Source organism: Neovison vison, chromosome 4 (genome assembly GCF_020171115.1).
Source record: "Neovison vison isolate M4711 chromosome 4, ASM_NN_V1, whole genome shotgun sequence".
Classification (NCBI taxonomy): Eukaryota; Metazoa; Chordata; class Mammalia; order Carnivora; family Mustelidae; genus Neogale; species Neogale vison.
The window spans coordinates 187,888,953-187,907,009 of NC_058094.1; the positions used below are offsets into that span (position 1 = coordinate 187,888,953).

Sequence of the window (18,057 nt, forward strand, 5' to 3'; positions counted from 1 at the left end):
AGAGACACTAGGGTTTTCCTTTCATTCCAGTTTCCCCCAAGATCTCCAAAGGTCCTCTTTGTGCTGGCCAGTTCTCCTTCAGTAGAAAGATGAAGCAAAATGAACTATAATCCTGGCAGCTTTAGGATCCAGATCATCAAATATACCTATACCTGAGATTATTAGTGTTATTGGTTTTTTTTTTTTAAGATTTTTATTTATTTATTTGATAGACAGAGATCACAAGTAGGCAGAGAGGCAGGCAGAGAGAGAGGAGGAAGCAGGCTCCCCACGGAGCAGAGAGCCCGATGCGGGGCTCGATCCCAGGACTCTGAGATCATGACCCGAGCCGAAGGCAGAGGCTTAAACCACTGAGCCACCCAGTTGCCCCAGTGTTATTGTTTTTTATGCCTTATGTCTGGCAGAGGACTAAATGATTTTCATATACCATCTCATTTAATGAGCTAGTATACTGCCTTTGGAGCTTCAGACTCTTAGTATCCTCATTTGTAGATAAGGATGAGGCTAAGAGAAATTAAGTAAATTGCTCAAGGTCAAACAGCCAACAGAGCTAGAATTCAAAAACCAGACTGGTAGGAAATATTCTAGAAACCAAATTCTCAACAGGCCCCCAACACTGGGACATAAACACTCCATCTTATAACCTGTTTAGCCATAAAGTGCCTACTTTGCTCATTTGTTGTCTTTGCATAAATTCAACATTAGTTTTTGCTTCCAGGGCTGGGAAGAAACCGTGGATGCTGCCATTTCCCACCTCTTAAAGACTTGCTTATCAAAGAGTTCAAAGGAGCAGGCTTTGAGCCTCAGCAGCCAGCTGAACATACCCAAAGATACAAGCCGATTGAAGAAACACATCGCCTTGCTCTGCGATAGATTAGCCAAAGGTGGACGTCTCTGCTTAAGTACGGATGCAGTGGCTCCGCAGACCATGGTTATGCCAGGTAAGAGCTTTGTCTGTGCTCCCTAAACACGACTACTTTTCACAAATTAAAGGAATGTGCCTGAGGTTGTATTTGGGGTTTGCATTTCATATTAAAGTGATGATAGCCAAGAAAATTGCTTTCACATTTCCCCTCAGATATCCCAGGGTAACCACTTGGATAAATATTCTTGGGGTATTTGCTTGCTAGACATTTCTAGAATGATATGTCTTTTTTCTTCCCTCTGCTTTTAAATATATGATCCACTTTGTCTTGCTTCTAACCAATAAAAAGTGGATTAAAGAATAAAACTATTTTTAAGGAAAAGTTTTACTGAATGTGGTCTCGCGATACCATATTTCATAAATGTAAATAGTATAATACAAGCAGCTAATGTAATCCAGATGAGTGAGTCCCATCCGCACTGCTCTTTGCTTGGATTGTGGTCATCAGAATAAGGCGGGGGGGAAGAGAAGAAGAAGACTGGGATCAGGAGATGTGAACAGGCTGCAGAGATGTGGCACCTACAGGCCAAGGAGAGAGAGAGAGACCCAGCTTGCCCAACATGAGCAGTCAGTGCTGGCCATGGGCATACCAGTCAGCCCTTTCTGTGGTCAGAGGAGCTAAGCAATGAATGGTGCTGCACTTGGGTCCCTCAGAGGCAATAGCTCCCTTTTAGTGTCTGTCTTCATAGCAATAGCAAGGAATATAAAGTAAACACATTAATTCAGTGCAACAGCTGTAATTTCTATTTCCTTCTAAAGCAAGGACCATGGTATGAGAAATGCTGTGGTTTTCTCTTCTTCCTTCTTACATGCCTTGTGTGCCCCTCCCCACCATGCTGGTGCTCTTCCTCTTGCTTCCTTTTCCCCTCAATCAGCATTCCTAGAAGTAAAAAGGAATGCAAGCAAAAACTTAAAAAGATAAACATGGAGACAGCATAGCATAATCTAATAAGCACAGACTATGGAGGCAGACAGACCAGTGTTTGGGTCCTGCCTTTATCCCTTACCGCTTATGTGACCCTGGATATATTAGTTAGCTTTCCAGAGTTTTGGTTTTCTTCCTTTTAAAAGTAGGTGTAATAACGCCTTCCTTGTTACTGGGGCCTTAGATGTTCATATAGCGCCTAGCACAATGCTTGGGATAGAGACACACTTAAAAAGTAAATCTGTAATTCTTACCATTTTTATAGATATACATATAATTCAGTCTATAATTTGGGGGTGGGAGAATAGCTGGTTTGGCATCATAAGTTGCTGTATTCCATGGTTAGAAATCTTTTTTTTTTTTTTTACCTTATGTACACTTGGATAGAACCTAACTTTTATTCCAAAATATTCCAAATATGACATTTCAGAATAGAAATGTCTTTCCATATAGAAACAGTTGTAATATAGTTTATCTCAGTTTAGCCTCTCTTCATCTTTCCCTTGTTATCTTTCCCTAACTGGTCCTTTGGCCTCTACTCATCTGTCTTTGTACCCTATTACAGGATTATTTTCATTAGAAATAAATATTTAGTCTTAATGAGATAGTAAATGAAAAATATTTACTATGTTCAGCACTCAGTACATAGCTCTCCCTCCTTCCTTGCCAGTTGAAGAAACAAAGGAAGCTTGAGAGAGAAGGACAAATATATACAAGAGAAAACTTAAGAAAGAGATGGGATCGGCCCCCTGACTGGCTAGCATACCTACCTGTTAGTGCCTGGGCAGCCCTGCCCTTTTTTCTCTGCCTCCCTGCCCAATTCTCTTCAAGAATGGCCAGTGACAATGCTGTGAGCAAAGGCCTTGACACCTGGAGAGAACGTATGCTCCCTTAGTCACATTTATTGACTATGAAACTTTAGTCATTTGCTTAAATAACTAGGTTTAGAAGCAGCTTGAGGGCCATGTCCATGTAAGCTCTTTTGGTGCAAAATTTTTCAGTGTGTGGAAGGAAGGAGCACAGGAAAGGAGGAAGAGAAGGGAGGGAGGGAGAAAGGAAAAAATGCAGGTAGATGGAAAATGTTATTGTTCCCCAACCAGGAGTCTATAAGCCAGGCCTGTGCCTCTCAAGCCTAGTCTAGCCGAGGTCAGTTCACTGAGGAGACTGAGGCTTCGTGCATCTGTACTGCACTGTCATGGGCTTCATTGCTTCTACTTGACCCAGTTTTTGACTCTGGTTGAGTGATTCTCTGTCCTGCTTGCTTTGATCTAATTATAGTAGTGAGTTTTAAAAAAGTGTTAAATCAGTGCTTTCATTAACATGCTCCATTACCACCTATCATACATTTTCCTCCCTAGAAATCAAAATTTTCACACACTTATTTCTGTACTTAGCACATTTCTGAGGTAGAAGAAACATATAAAATTATTACTGTTTATAAACAGAAAGCAGATTTAGGAAAAGCTAGATAACTTGTCCAGATTTACATGGTGACCGGAAGTGGTCAGTCTAGAATCCAGATCTAGCCCACTGTGCTTCCCTCTAGACCACACAGACCATAGTGGTGCAAATATACTTCTAGTCTGAACTTCCTCCTGTGTAAGCTGTGCTTGATCAGGCCTTCTTCTGTCTTAAATCAGTCTAGTAGTATGGGAGGAAAAGGGCAGAAACAGTGTCTTGTCTTTGCTATGAGGAATATGTTAAAGATTGTTCTTCATTTTGTGCTTCATTTCTGTTATCTCCATAGGTGCCATGATCCCCATCATCACAGAGATGATAAGAATTACTCTGTTACTGCAAGCCAGTAATTGTGTAATTTATAGAGTTAGTGTAGCTGTCATAGTTGTTTCAGAATACACGAAGGGAAAGTGGCATATTAGAAGGGAGTGGGTTACTGAATGTAGAAGCCTATAAGCATTTTTCACAGACATGATCTTTTTTTAAAAGCTGGGCAGGATCTCAGAAATCATCTGGTTCACCTCCCTCTCTTAATAGCTGAGGTAACTGAGGCCTAGGAAGATGAAGTGACTTAGTGGTTGGTATTACAAGGCAGGAGTGTGTGTCATTTTACTATGTTCCCTATTAAATGGCAGATGGATAAACATCTCAGAATAAAAAACCCTTGGTCTTCTCTAGCCTCATGACTTTATGAGCCCGGCACCTTGGATGTGCCCTTTCTTTGCTCCAGTAAAGGCCATGATGACAACATCCTCCCTGGCATCCACAGTTTGAAAATCTTTCCCACTGGGAATTACCTTATGGACTTTTTGCCTCATATTTCTCCTGTTTGCCTTTATCAACCTTCAGATGCTCTATCAAGATTTAGCTCACCCTTTTCTGGGTATATATCTATTTTTAATTGTAGAATAATCAAACTTCCCTGTCTCCTACCTATAACTCTGATATTTGCATTTTTTTTCTGCTGGGGAATACTGCACTTTCATTAAATGTCCTTTCCCTAATCTCAGCTGTGTGCATCCCCTTAGAGCAAAAGTCATAGAGGGCCATCAGCGTGGTGTTTTAAAAAAATTGAAATGGGAATGCCTTTAGTGGTCTAGCTGGCTTTCTGATACATTTGTTGCCTGCTCTGTCACTGAGAGATTTGCCAATGGTCAGAGGTTTCCTTTTATGACCTCAGTGTCTAGGGTGATATTTCACTGGCCCTAATTACAGCTAAGACTTGACTCTGTCAAGCACATATGTAAAACTTAACGCACACATAGATGGGCCTAAATTACAGTATTTGGAGACGAGTCATCTTAACCTCACGAATACTGGAACTTTTTACCATTTCTGTATGGGTTTTTTTTTTTCCTTTTTTTTTTTTTTTAAAGACTTTATTTATTTGAGAGAGAGTGAGGGACCACAAGAGAGAAATACCAGTGGAGGGAGAGGCAAAGGGGGAGGGAGAAGCAGGCTCCCTGAAGATCAGGGAGCCTAATGCAGGGCTTGAGGACTCCAGGATCCCAGGACTCTGAGATCATAACCTGAGCTGAAGGCAGATGCTTAACCAACTGAGCCACCCAGGTACCCAATCTGTATGGATTTTTAACCTTTATGTGTCTCAGTGATACTTTGCCCTGAAAGAAGTGGAGGGGCTTATGATGGCTTATCAGATGGAAGCTTGGAGAAATGGTGTGCCCATAGCAGGGCAGGACTGGGCAAGGAAAAAGGCTTAAGGACAATCCAGGCTGGTCAAGTGCCGCAAGGAACTATTCTCTTAATGTGATCCATTGAATCAGAAGTTGCAGGGGGCCATAGCTTCAACTGTACTTGCTTTGGCATTGCTGGGCCTTAAGGAAGCCAGTTTGGAGTGGGGGCAGAAAGCAAAGACAGTTTGATAAATAAGATGAAACTTTTCACTGGTATGAGTCAGAAAACTTACTCTGAGATGTAATATGGACCACCCCAAAATTAGTATTTTGTGTGTTTTTACTCTATTAAGTGGGTAGGAGAAATTAGCGAGTAAAAGTTTGAATAAGGTATCTATTCTATCCTTTGGGATGATAAATTTAAAGCTCCCACTTTTTAGTATTTTAAATTTGAGTTAATGACCTTTTTGCCTTATGGGTTGATGTTATTTTGAGGCTTCTTCCAAATGACCCATTTCAGTAGCATTTAAATTTAGCTTTCTGAGGTCTCACTTAGATGCCTGGTAAGGCATTTGGTGTTTACTTTCATATTGTCAGTGTGATCTAGCTATTGGTTTTATACTTTATTTGAACTTTTATAAGTTTGAAGTCTTTCATTTAAGAAATTTAGACATTCAGCATAGGAAAGGCCTCAGGAAAAATTACTAAATAGCTTCTGAATCTATTTGTTCATTTTTGTTTAAAAAAAGAGTTCCAAAATGGTAAAATACTGTCGACCCTAGAACAACGCAGCTTTGTACTGGACAGGTCCACTTTTATGCAGATTTTTTAATAAATACAGTACAGTGCTGTAAATGTATTTTCTCTTATGATTTTCTTAATACCATTTTCTTTAGTTTGCTTTATTAGAAGAATATAGTGTATAAGACAGACAACATACAAAATGTATTCCAGTCAGCCATTTATGTCATAGGTAAGGCTTTTAGTCAACATTAGGCTCTTAGGAAGTGTTTGAGGAGTCAAAAATTATATATGGATTTTCCACTGCACAGGGAGTCACCACTCCCAACCCCTGCATTGATCAAGGGTCAACTGTGCTATTGTGAAGCAGACTTTGTCTTTAGAAGTACATGAGTTAGGTTGGTCCTTTATCGGTTATGTAATATAGGACAAGTTTCTTAGCTTGTCAGCTTCTCAGTTTTTCTCAATTATAAGTAGGAATAATAGTGATACTTTACCAGAGTTTTTAGCCAAATTAAATATAACAATACTTGGAAAATGCTTGGTAAGTGCTTCATACAGAAAATTCTCACAAATTGTGAGCTTCTATTAATAATTAGTATAAGTACTAATGTAAAATCTAAAAGGCACTTGTGAGAATTTGACAAAAGAAAAAAAAGATAGTATCAGACAAGAAATTTTTAAAAAGAAGAGTGTAAAATTTACCTTTTTGGGACACTTGTTACAAAGTTACAGTGAATGACAGGCAGTGTTGCAGTTACCACAAGGGAGTTTGGTATACCAAATAGAACATTCAAAATTGATTAACGTATGGAAGGTTTCAGACTAGTTGGTATTAGAAGAAGACTACCTGAAACTGGAACCAACATTTTATTGTTTTTATTTGGGAAAATAAAAAGGTTCAGTTGAAAAATAAAGAAAGTTAAAATTAATAGTAAGTTTATTTTATCATGTGTTTGCCAAAATTGATGTTATGCCTATAATTACATGCTAATTCTTAGAGACAACAATGAAAGAATTTTGTATGATTTTGTTTTTGTTTGTTTTGGCATATTGATAGATATTCCCATTTGACCTTACAAGCACCTTTACAAGGAGAGGGTCCTTTTTAGGAAAAAATATTCCAAGGTATCATCCATTTCCCAAGGTGGGGTCTTTTTTAATCCTTTCGTATGCAAAACATTTTCTGCGGAAACATCTATCCTGTCATCCTCTGGTCAATTTTTTTTTCTCTTGATTAATTGGAATGTTTGCCAGATTTCACTGGTCACCGTCCTTGCATCTCTAATGACACTTCAGCTGCTTCAAATCTTGCATCATTTGCAAGATTTGTAATTTCCCTCTGTAGCCCATTATGTTGTATTTGCAACAATTTCCAAAAGTTGGTGAGAGATGGACCCATGTAAAAAGTTGAAAGCAACCAGGGATTCATCTAGTGTTAAATGTGGAAATACACTTGAGTAGAAACTGATTTTATAAGTAATCTTAGTTTTTGAGTGAATACCTTCATGTTATGCTTTTGTTCTTCTGTGACTATAGTTGGGATAATCAGAAGTTCTAGAGACAGGAAAATCCACCTCCTTCTCTGCCAATTAAATATATAACAATTTAGAATGTACTAATCTGAACTTAGGCCTCATGTTCTTCTGTGACCTTTGAGAGCAATGGAGACAGGACAAGGGAGTTTAAAAATGGTGCTAGCCCAAACCATAAGATACCTAGGAATAAACCTAACCAAAGAGACTAAGAATCTATACTCAGAAAACTATAAAGTACTCATGAAAGAAATTGAGGAAGACACAAAGAAATGGAAAAATGTTCCATGCTCCTGGATGGGAAGAATAAACATTGTGAAAATGTCTATGCTACCTAAAGCAATCTACACATTTAATGCAATTCCTATCAAAGTACCATCCATCTTTTTCAAAGAAATGGAACAAATAATTCTAAAATTTATATGGAACCAGAAAAGACCTCAAATAGCCAAAGGGATATTGAAAAAGAAAGCCAAAGTTGGTGGCATCACAATTCCAGACTTCAAGCTCTATTACAAAGCTGTCATCATCAAGACAGCATGGTACTGGCACAAAAACAGACACATAGATCAATGGAACAGAATAGAGAGCCCAGAAATAGACTCTCAACTCTATGGTCAACTAATCTTCGACAAAGCAGGAAAGAATGTCCAATGGAAAAAAGACAGCCTCTTCAATAAGTGGTGTTGGGAAAATTGGACAGCCACATGCAGAAAAATGAAATTGGACCATTTCCTTACACCACACACAAATTGGATGAAGGACCTCAATGTGAGAAAGGAATCCATCAAAATCCTTGAGGAGAACAGAGGCAGCAACCTCTTTGACCTCAACCGCAGCAACATCTTCCTAGGAACATCACCAAAGGCAAGGGAAACAAGGGCGAAAATGAACTATTGGGATTTCATCAAGATCAAAAGCTTTTTCACAACAAAGGAAACAGTTAACAAAATCAAAAGACAACTGACAGAATAGGAGAAGATATTTGCAAACGACATATCAGATAAAGGACTAGTGTCCAAAATCTATAAAGAACTTAGCAAACTCAACACCCAAAGAACAAATAATCCAATCAAGAAATGGGCAGAGGACATGAACAGACATTTCTGCAAAGAAGACATCCAGATGGCCAACAGATACATGAAAAAGTGCTCCATATCACTCGGCATCAGGGAAATACAAATCAAAACCACAATGAGATATCACCTCACACCAGTCAGAATGGCTAAAATCAACAAGTCAGGAAATGACAGATGCTGGCAAGGATGTGGAGAAAGGGGAACCCTCCTACACTGTTGGTGGGAATGCAAGCTGGTACAACCACTCTGAAAACAGCATGGAGGTTCCTCAAAATGTTGAACATAGAACTGCCCTATGACCCAGCAATTGCACTACTGGGTATTTACCCTAAAGATACAAACGTAGTGATCCAAAGGGGCACATGCACCCGAATGTTTACAGCAGCAATGTCCACAATAGCCAAACTATGGAAAGAACCTAGATGTCCATCAACGGATAAATGGATAAAGAAGATGTGGTATATATACACAATAGAATACTATGCAGCCATCAAAAGAAATGAAATCTTGCCATTTGCGACAACATGGATGGAACTAGAGCGTATCATGCTTAGCAAAATAAGTCAAGCAGAGAAAGACAACTACCATATGATCTCCCTGATATGAGGAAGTGGTGATGCAACATGGGGGCTTAAGTGGGTAGGAGAAGAATAAATGAAACAAGATGGGACTGGGAGGGAGACAAACCATAAGTGACTCTTAATCTTACAAAATGAACTGTGGGTTGCTGGGGGCAGGGGAGTTGGGCGAAGGGGGGTGGGGTTATGGACATTGGAGAGGGTATGTGCTTTGGTGAGTGCTGTGAAGTGTGTAAACCTGGCGATTCACAGACCTGTACCCCTGGGGATAAAAATATATGTTTATAAAAAATAAAAAATTTTTAAAAAATGGTGCTAGGAACTGGCCTGCCATTTGGAGAAAAAAAATAGATTACCTAGTCTGTACCATGTGCTACAGCACATTTTTGATAGCTAAAGATTTAAATGTAAAAAAATGAGATCACAAAACAGAAGGAAATAAAGGTAGATACTTAAATGTGGAAGCAGGATAGGTCTTTCTAAGTCAGTGAAGGCAGAAAACAAAAGATTGAGCTTCTGGTTCAGAAGCACGTAAAACCAAGGTACGTGTTAATGGTAATTACCCTGGGTGGCAGGGTTACAGGCACTTATATCCTCCTATCCTTTCTTTTCCATACTGTGTACACTTTCCTACAAAAAATGTATATAACTGATAAGAAGGGACCATGGTCCAAAGTACTACCAAGAAAATAACTATAATTGTATTAGAAGTGGTGGTAAGGAAAAAACAAGGATTCATTTCATAAACCAGGAAATTAATGGTTTTTATTCCCAAAAGGAAATTTCCCAAAACACATTGAATATGTGTTTATTGGGCTTATTTGTGTTTCTATCCTGATAAATGAGCCTAAGTCCTTCCCTGTCCAGGACTCCCTGCGTAAATGTATGCAGCCAGGTTATGGATTCTGCCTCCATCCCATCTCTGTATCTCCTCTCTGAAAGAAGGCCAAATTTTTCCAATTATTGGTCTCTGAGTAACTTTTTCACCTTTCCACTAGTGACTTCATAATTCCTAAATCTGGTGAATGCTTTGCCCACAACTCATTTGGCTGCTTTGTACCTACCCTTTTATGGAAGAGACCATTTCCTTGGAACATTTTCATTCCTTGGCTTTTCTTTCATATTGGAAACTGTTCCTGTCCCCCTCAGGCCTGTCTTTTTCTGTCTGCTTTGTGGCTTCTTGCCCCTTTTTCTGTCTCTTGACTATTGGGATTCCGTCTTCATGCTCTCCTGGACAGTCTCATCCAATTACGACCTACATTCCATTTCTGAGTTTGTACCTTTCTGTCTGGCCTTTCTTCCAGATTTCATATGTCTCCATCAGTACCCCACAGGCCTCTCCACTTCCACGTACCTGAGTGCACCTCACCTCCTTCTGCATGTCTCATCTCAGTGGATGATGTTACCTGATGCCCAGGCCAGGGGCCTCAGAATGGCCATGACCCCTGTTTCCTTTATTCCCCATTTTCAGTCAATCACCAAAACTTGATGGTGGTACCTCCCAAATGTATCTCTTTTCATTGTCCATCACTGCTATTAACTTACTTAATGCCCTTGTCTCCTATTGCTATTAAAATGGAATAAAATGGTCTACCAGTAGTCTTCTTGAATTAACATTCCTCCTTTATTTTTAGTACTACCATAAAACAAACAATTTATGAATGTTCATAGCAGCATGATAGCCAAAAATGGGAACAATCCAAATATTTATCAGTGATGAATAAATAAATAAATGAGGCACATCCATATAGTAAAATATTCTATAACATGGATAAATATTGAGAACATTATACTAAGTGAAAGAAAGCCAGTTCAAAAGACCATATATTATATGATTCCATTCATATAAAATGTCCAGAATAGACAAATTCATAGAGGCAGAAAGTTTACTAGTGGTTGCCTAAGGCTAGGGGTGGGGTAGGGATGGAGAAATGGGTAGTGATAGCTAATAGGTAGAGGATTTCCTTTTGGGTGAGAAAAATATTCTAAAATTAGGTTGCATGATGGCTGCACAAATCTGTGAATATATTAAAAACCACTGAATATATGTTTTAAAAGTATGAATTTTGTTGTAGTAAAGTTATTAAAAATAACATATCTTTAATACACACATAAAATGTTTTGTAGCAATCTTAGAAATTCAGATGGGAAAAAAAGATTAAAAATCACTAATAATCTGACCACCCTGCAACAGATACAGATGCTGCTATATATAAATTTATGCATGTGTATATACATACATATATATATTCTATGCATGTGTATGTGTATACATCTTACCTGGTTTTTTTTTCTTTGCGTAGATGTACTTTTGTTTTATAAAATTGGGTCATACTGTACCTACTGCTTTTAACCCATTTTTAAAAAGTTCATTTAATTATTATTGTATTATTAAATGTTACACATATTTTAATAGCCACCTACTTAATCAGTCCCCTTTTGTCAAATACACAATTTCTGATTTCAGTATGATAAACAATTATTAGTGAACATTTTTTGTAGCTAAATCTGTATACATCTATAATGAATTTACAGTTTTCCATGAGTGAGGGTTTCTTTGCAAAGGTGGGCATCTGGGTATGTTACTTAAGCTGCTTGAAAATATTTTACAGCTCCCTGTTACTTACCACATTTAATCAAAAGTCTTAAGCCTGAAATATAACATTCTTTATGAAATAGACCAACATTATCCTTCTAGCTGTTATCTCCTGCACTTTCATCCTTAAGATTCTTTACCAGTACTGAAGTATTTAATATTTTCCAAATAAACCATGCTTTGCAGGCTTCTGTAATTTCCTTGGTTTAGAGAGATAGTCTTTGGCTTGTGGTAAAATTATCACTAATTTCTGAAGACCCAGCTGAAATGATGTTCCACAAAGCATTCCCTATGCCTCCTGGCAGTACTAGTCCCTCTCTCATCTGTGCTTCTTGGTCTCTGGGCATATGGCTATAGTAATGCTTATCATATGGTACCATACTTTAATATTCTTACTTCATCCCTCACTCCTGTATTAGACTGTGAAGTCTTCCATAGCAAAATACCACAGGCTGGGGAGCTTAAACAACAGAATTTATTTTCTCACAGTTCTGGAGACCGGAAGTCCAAGATCAAGGTGCTGGCAGGTTTGATTTCTCCTGAGGTCTGCTTGATAAGCGGGTAGACACCTTGTATCTGTCTTCACATGACCTTTTTCTCTGTATGTCCATTCTCCCAGTGCCTCTTCCTCCTCTTGTAAGGACACCATTTCTTTTGGATTAGGACCCCACCCTTATGACCTCATTTAACTTTAATTACCTTTTTAAAGGCCCAGTCTTCAAATACAGTCACATTGGAGGTTAGGCCGTCAGTCTGTGAATTTGGAGGCAAACACAGTTTAGTCCCTAACACTCCCAGATAGAAGGTAAACATGCATGGAAGGATCAGTATGTATTGTATTCTTCTGTGTGACCTTAACACCCCACTTATGCCTGGCATATATATAGCTGATGCCCATTCTATATCTTTTAAAACTTCTTATTCTGAAATAATTTAAAATATCTATAATATTTTGAATAATAGACTCATAGGAAGATGCACAAATACTACATGGAATCCCATGTTCCCTCCATTCAGCTTTCCCTAATGGTGACATTTTATATAACTGTAGTACAGTATCAAAAATAGGACATTGACATTGGTTAACCCTACATTTATAGAACGAATCAGTGGAGATTTTCATAAAGAGAGCAAGTCTTAAAGTAGGTATAAGTATTGGACTTTTGAAAGGGTGATGGCAGATAATGTACATAGAGTTAGTGATCTGAGCAAGGAGATGGGGACCTGTAAGTAAACTGGCTAAGTTTCAGATTAGAAATTCCTTTGAGTAGATCAATAAACACTACTTGGTATAAGAACTTGAAAAGCTAGGTAAAAGAGATTGAGCATAATGCAGATGGTAACAGGAGCTATTATAGGTTCATAAACTATAAGTAACATAAAAAGCAGTGTTCTAGAAGTACTGTTCTTGGTATGCAGGATAAAGGTAAGTATGACAAACATGGAAGAATACAGGTAGTCCATTAAGTTTTTTAGTTGCCATTGATGGAACTGATTAAGTTGGCAAGTGAATGTTGTTTGTTATCAATAATGTGCTTCATTTCAAATATGATGAACTTGAGATGCTTCCAAGAGGGGATGTGCTCAACAGCTGGATCTGAGGAAGTCTTGCTTAAAAGAAATACTAAAGCTTGAAAAGTAGATTTTCATATCCTGAGTTTCAGAGTCATCACTAAAACTTTGCATTTGGGGCACTTAGGTGGCATTGTCCATTGTCTGCCTTCGGCTCAGGTCATGATCCCAGGGTCCTAGGATTGAGTTCTGCATCAGGCTCCCTGCTCAGTGTGGAGTCTCCTTCTCCCTCTGCTCCTCCCCCCCCACCCCATTTGTGTGCACACTCATTCTCTCTCTCTCACAAAAATAAAATCTTTTTTTAAAATTAACATATAATATGTTATTGGCCCCAGGGGTACAGGTCTGTGAATCATCAGTCTTATACAATTCACAGCACTCACCATAGCACATACCCTCCCCAGTGTCCATAACCCAACCAACTTATCCCTACCCACCCCCAGCAATATAAATAAAATCTTTATTTAAAAAAAAAACAACTTTGCAATTGAATGAAACCTTTGAGGGAGTACATAAGGAGGGAAACACTAGATTTGGAATTTAGCTGCAGAACCACAAATCTGGGACAAGAAGTGGATTCTATAGGGAGGAGGGAATTTTAAAGAATTCCCGGAAGATAGGATGTCAGTACTATCAAAGTTAGAAAAAGCTCAAGCAAAAATCCTTCTGTAACTGGAAGGAACAATATAGGAAGGCAGATGGAAGAAATAGGCTGGGTTGTTATTTCTTTTCTTTTTTCTGTTCAAAAATGATATTTAGAGGTGTTTGAAGGTCAGGGGGTGGTGGCAAAAGGAGAGTGCTAAAAATGTAGCATTCATGTTAAAGGTGAAACTTTGAAGAGGCAGAGGAATAATCTAGAGTATAGGTAAACTGAAGAGAGTTAATATTTAAGAAGAGAAAAAATGAGGACCTAGATATAAGTTGGCAATATATGGAGATTTAAGAGAAAGGAACATTTAGTGAAACCCAGCTGATGAGTTTTGGAGATGTCTTATAATGATCTGTGAGAGAGCAGGAAGGGGTAAATGGTGAGGTGGTAAATTAAAGCTGATTTGCAAGAGCCACTCTGGGAAGGACAAGTCAGTCATTTAGTAATTGTGCAGATAATTATTCTTCTGAGGCCATAATTTCTTCACTTGAAATATTGAGATAACACCTCCTGGGTTTGAAACAACATACTATTTCAAAATTATCTTAAACATTGAATTGTATTGTATAAGTAAAGAAAACAGTTTTTAATAGGATGTTTCTTCTTATCCATTGTAATAGGGAGTCCATAATGGGATGAATGGAAATTTAGTGGGAGACTGTTTGAATCCAGGATTAGAGTTGTATTTGACAGGAGAAGCAATTAGGAGTAACTATAGGGGAAGGTCTACCATCAAAGACCCAACAGAATAACATTCTCCCTGTGTGTGCTTAGCAAATACTTGTTGATAGACAAGCTGGCTGGTAACTAATTACAATGTGATGACCAAAGCCCAGTTCTTGGAAGTAGGGTTGTTAATACAGTAATAAAATACCAGGGGAGTTTGAGGAATTTCCTTCCTGCAGATGTTTAAACTAATGTGGATACTCAATAGTTTAAAGATAATTTGGGAAAAACCCTGCCTGAAAGCAGGGGGATAAATAACTTTTAAAGGACATCACTTTACCTCTGTCTTTAGTCATGTCATAGGGACAAATCTGTAAAATGCCAATTTTTACTCTCACCCGGCTGTAAACGTGAGCTGTCTTTTCTGATCGGAAATATTACAATAGAAACCCTAACTCTGTAATTTCCAGCATCTTTAAAAATTGCATAGGTTGGCCAAAAGAAAGAGTGTCTCAGTACACTAGAGCATCCCTCAGGAAGACAATTATTTCTGGGACTTTGTGTTATATAAAAAAGAACTTTTCTGACATATTTTATTCACACTTAGGACTGTTTTATCATCAAATATGAGGTTGAAAAAATTGGTATTTATTCCAGCAGTTGCTAATATGAAGGGATTTCTACAGATATACCATAAACTGACAGCAGTTTGTCCAGTTTTCTTTCCCTTGACTTTTACCCCCCCCCATCAGCTTTGGCTACCTTAGTGGCTCTGCCTTCCTCAGTAAGGTTTTACTGGTTTACCTCAAAATTGTAACAAACATACTTCTTGTTTTCTTCCCTTTAACTTTTTCTCCTAATATCAGCTATCTGCCCAAGGAATTATATCTTCAACAATAAATACATTTCTCTGCTTTCAGTGTAAATTGATGAATAGTATTAAAGTTGTATTTGTTTTTCATTTATCTTTAGATTTTAGGGTGGCTGGATAAAGTATTTTAAGTGCTTAAAAACAATCAGTGACTTATGTGAGACAGTTGTTAAGATTTATTTCATAGCACGTTATTTTCATTTGAAACTTTAAAACATATGCATGATGAGAATATCTACAGAGAGACAGGGCAGACAATACAGTTCGACCCATTCCTATGTCTTAGTCATTTTTAATTTGGGCCAATATACCTGGCCTAAAATAAGAATAACATTCTGATGACACTGAGCAGCCCTAGCAAGTAAAGAGAATGTACTTCCACTTTGAATTGTCATCCTGAGTGGAGCCAGGTCCATGTTGCCAACTTTTTAAAAAATCTTTTTATACTAAACTTTAAAGAAATCCCATTTTTAATGTGTTTATTCAAGTAACTTATTGGAATAGTCAGTTCCTTCTGATTTATATATAATGTGGGTATTTCTTAAACAATTAAAAATTAAAATGAAGGGCGCCTGGGTGGCTCAGTGGGTTAAGCCGCTGCCTTCGGCTCAGGTCATGATCTCAGGGTCCTGGGATCGAGTCCCGCATCGGGCTCTCTGCTCAACAGGGAGCCTGCCTCCCTCTCTCTCTCTCTGCCTGCCTCTCCGTCTACTTGTGATTTCTCTCTGTCAAATAAATAAATAAAATCTTTAAAAAAATAAAATAAAATAAAAAATTGATTCTCTCATTTCTGGTGGTTCTTAGAGCATATAAATCTCCCAGTTCTAAAAAGTAAAACACCTTTTGTTGTATTCCTCTGTATTGTATGTCTAAATTTTATGTTTTAAATATATCTTTTAGTTTTTAAAATGTTTAATTTTTAATTTAAAAATAAATATTTTGGTTAGCCAGAATTTTTGTATTTCTTTCAAGTCTGCTTTTGGAGTCATATTCCAGTGTCATGTGGAAAATGTTACCAAAAAATAAGGTGATGTCACTCTCTAGCTTTCAGAAGCCATGATTTATACTAATACCGATAGGATGATTTTTATTTAGCATAATGGTTTCTCTAAGATACTTCTGTCATTTGTTAAAAATAAGCTTGGAAGTAACTGTAACCATAAAACAAGAAGCAAATACATTGTACTGATGAATAGCATGGCAAGTGGTTCAAGGCTCCAGCTTCCTGGCTCTCTGGTTATGAGCAAATGCAGTGGCAAATATTAAGAGCTCAGGTATAGAAATCTGGTGGGTTTCAATGGAAAAAATAAAGTTCAATACACCATACCTTTCGAGGGGGACATTGAGTTAGTGTACATGACTGTGTAAGTTACCTGATTGTGCATGTTTTACATATTTTTAAGAGACAAAAAAAATCTTTCAAAATTAGATAAAACACCATATTTTAATTTCTTAAAATTAACATGCTGGCTTGTGGAAAATCAATTATAATTTATACATTTTATAAGTTTATAAATTATACACTTCATACTTCATTATTTCCTTTGAAAAACACATCATGTACCATGCCATGTTTTGAGATCCCAAGCTGAAATTTGTTGGGTGCTTACTAAGTCCCAGGTACTAGAGGCACAGTGATAAACTAGACAAATACAACTCCTGCCCTCTTGGCATTTACAGTCTGGTAAGGGACAGTCAATACACAGGGAAACTAATTTTAGATAGTGAAAATGCAATGCAGAAAAGTAAGTCAGGGTAAGAAGAAAGAATGCTAATTATATTTGGTATTTGTGGCTATATCTTTCTTATGACTAAAGCCTTTTCTCTTTTCCTTCATTTAGTGAAATTAGGGGAGGTCATATTTCATTATTTGGACAAATGCCTTGTGAGACTCATTAAAATAATTGTTTAGTTATATAATATTATAGTTAAGATTACTATTATTATTTCTGGACTGTATTTTTTAAAGCTTTAAAAAAAAAAAGATTTATTTATTTGAGAGAAAGACAGAGACCAGGCATGAGCAGGGGGTGGGCATAGGGAGAGGGAGAGAAAATCTCAAGTAGACTCCACCAAGTGCAGAGCCCAATGTGGGGCTCAGTCCCATGACCCTGAGATCAGGACCTGACACAAAATCAAGAGCCGGGTGCTCAACCAACTGAGCCACACAGGTGCCCCTAAAGCTTGCTTTCTTTTCTTTCTTTCTCTTTCTTTCTTTCTTTTTCTTTCTTTCTTTTTTTTAAATTCACATATAATGTATTATTTGCCCCAGGGGTACAGGTCTGTGAATCATCAGGCTTACACACTTCACAGCACTCACCGCAGCACATACCTTCCCCACTGTCCATAACCCAGCCACACTCTCCATACACCCTCTGCCCAGCAACCCTGTTTGTTTTGTGAGATTAAGAGTCTCTTATGGTTTGTCTCCCTCCCAAACCCATCTTATTTCATATTTTCCTTCCCCACCTCCCAAACTGCCCACTTTGCCTCTCAAATCTACCATATCAGGGAGATCATATTATAACTGTCTTTCTCTGATTGACATATTTCGCTCAGCATTATACTCTGTAGTTCTATCCATGTCATTGGAAATGGCAAGATTTCATTTCTTTTGATGGTGGCATAGTATTCCGTTGTATATATATATACCACATCTTCTTTATCCATTCATCTGCTGATGGACATCTAGGTTCCTTCTATAGTTTGGCTATTGTAGACAGTGCTGCTATAAACATTTGGGTGTACATGCTCCTTTGGATCACAACATTTGTATCTTTAGGGCAAATACCCAGTAGTGCAATTGCTGGGTAGTAAGGTAGCTCCAT

The 18,057-nt window shown here is 37.8% G+C and overlaps 1 protein-coding gene across 3 annotated transcripts in view; it reads left to right on the forward strand.

Annotated features, from left to right (window-relative positions):
* BBS9 (Bardet-Biedl syndrome 9) overlaps positions 1-18,057 on the forward strand; it is a 461,843-nt gene that overhangs the window by 384,852 nt on the left and 58,934 nt on the right. For all 3 annotated transcript variants that reach the window (XR_006384294.1, XM_044246344.1, XM_044246345.1), the window contains one exon: positions 719-941. Coding sequence is in view for 2 of the 3 variants with exons in the window: in XM_044246344.1 (XP_044102279.1) it covers positions 719-941 (223 nt within the window). In the remaining variant the exon portion in view is untranslated. The remainder of the gene's footprint in view (positions 1-718; positions 942-18,057) is intronic.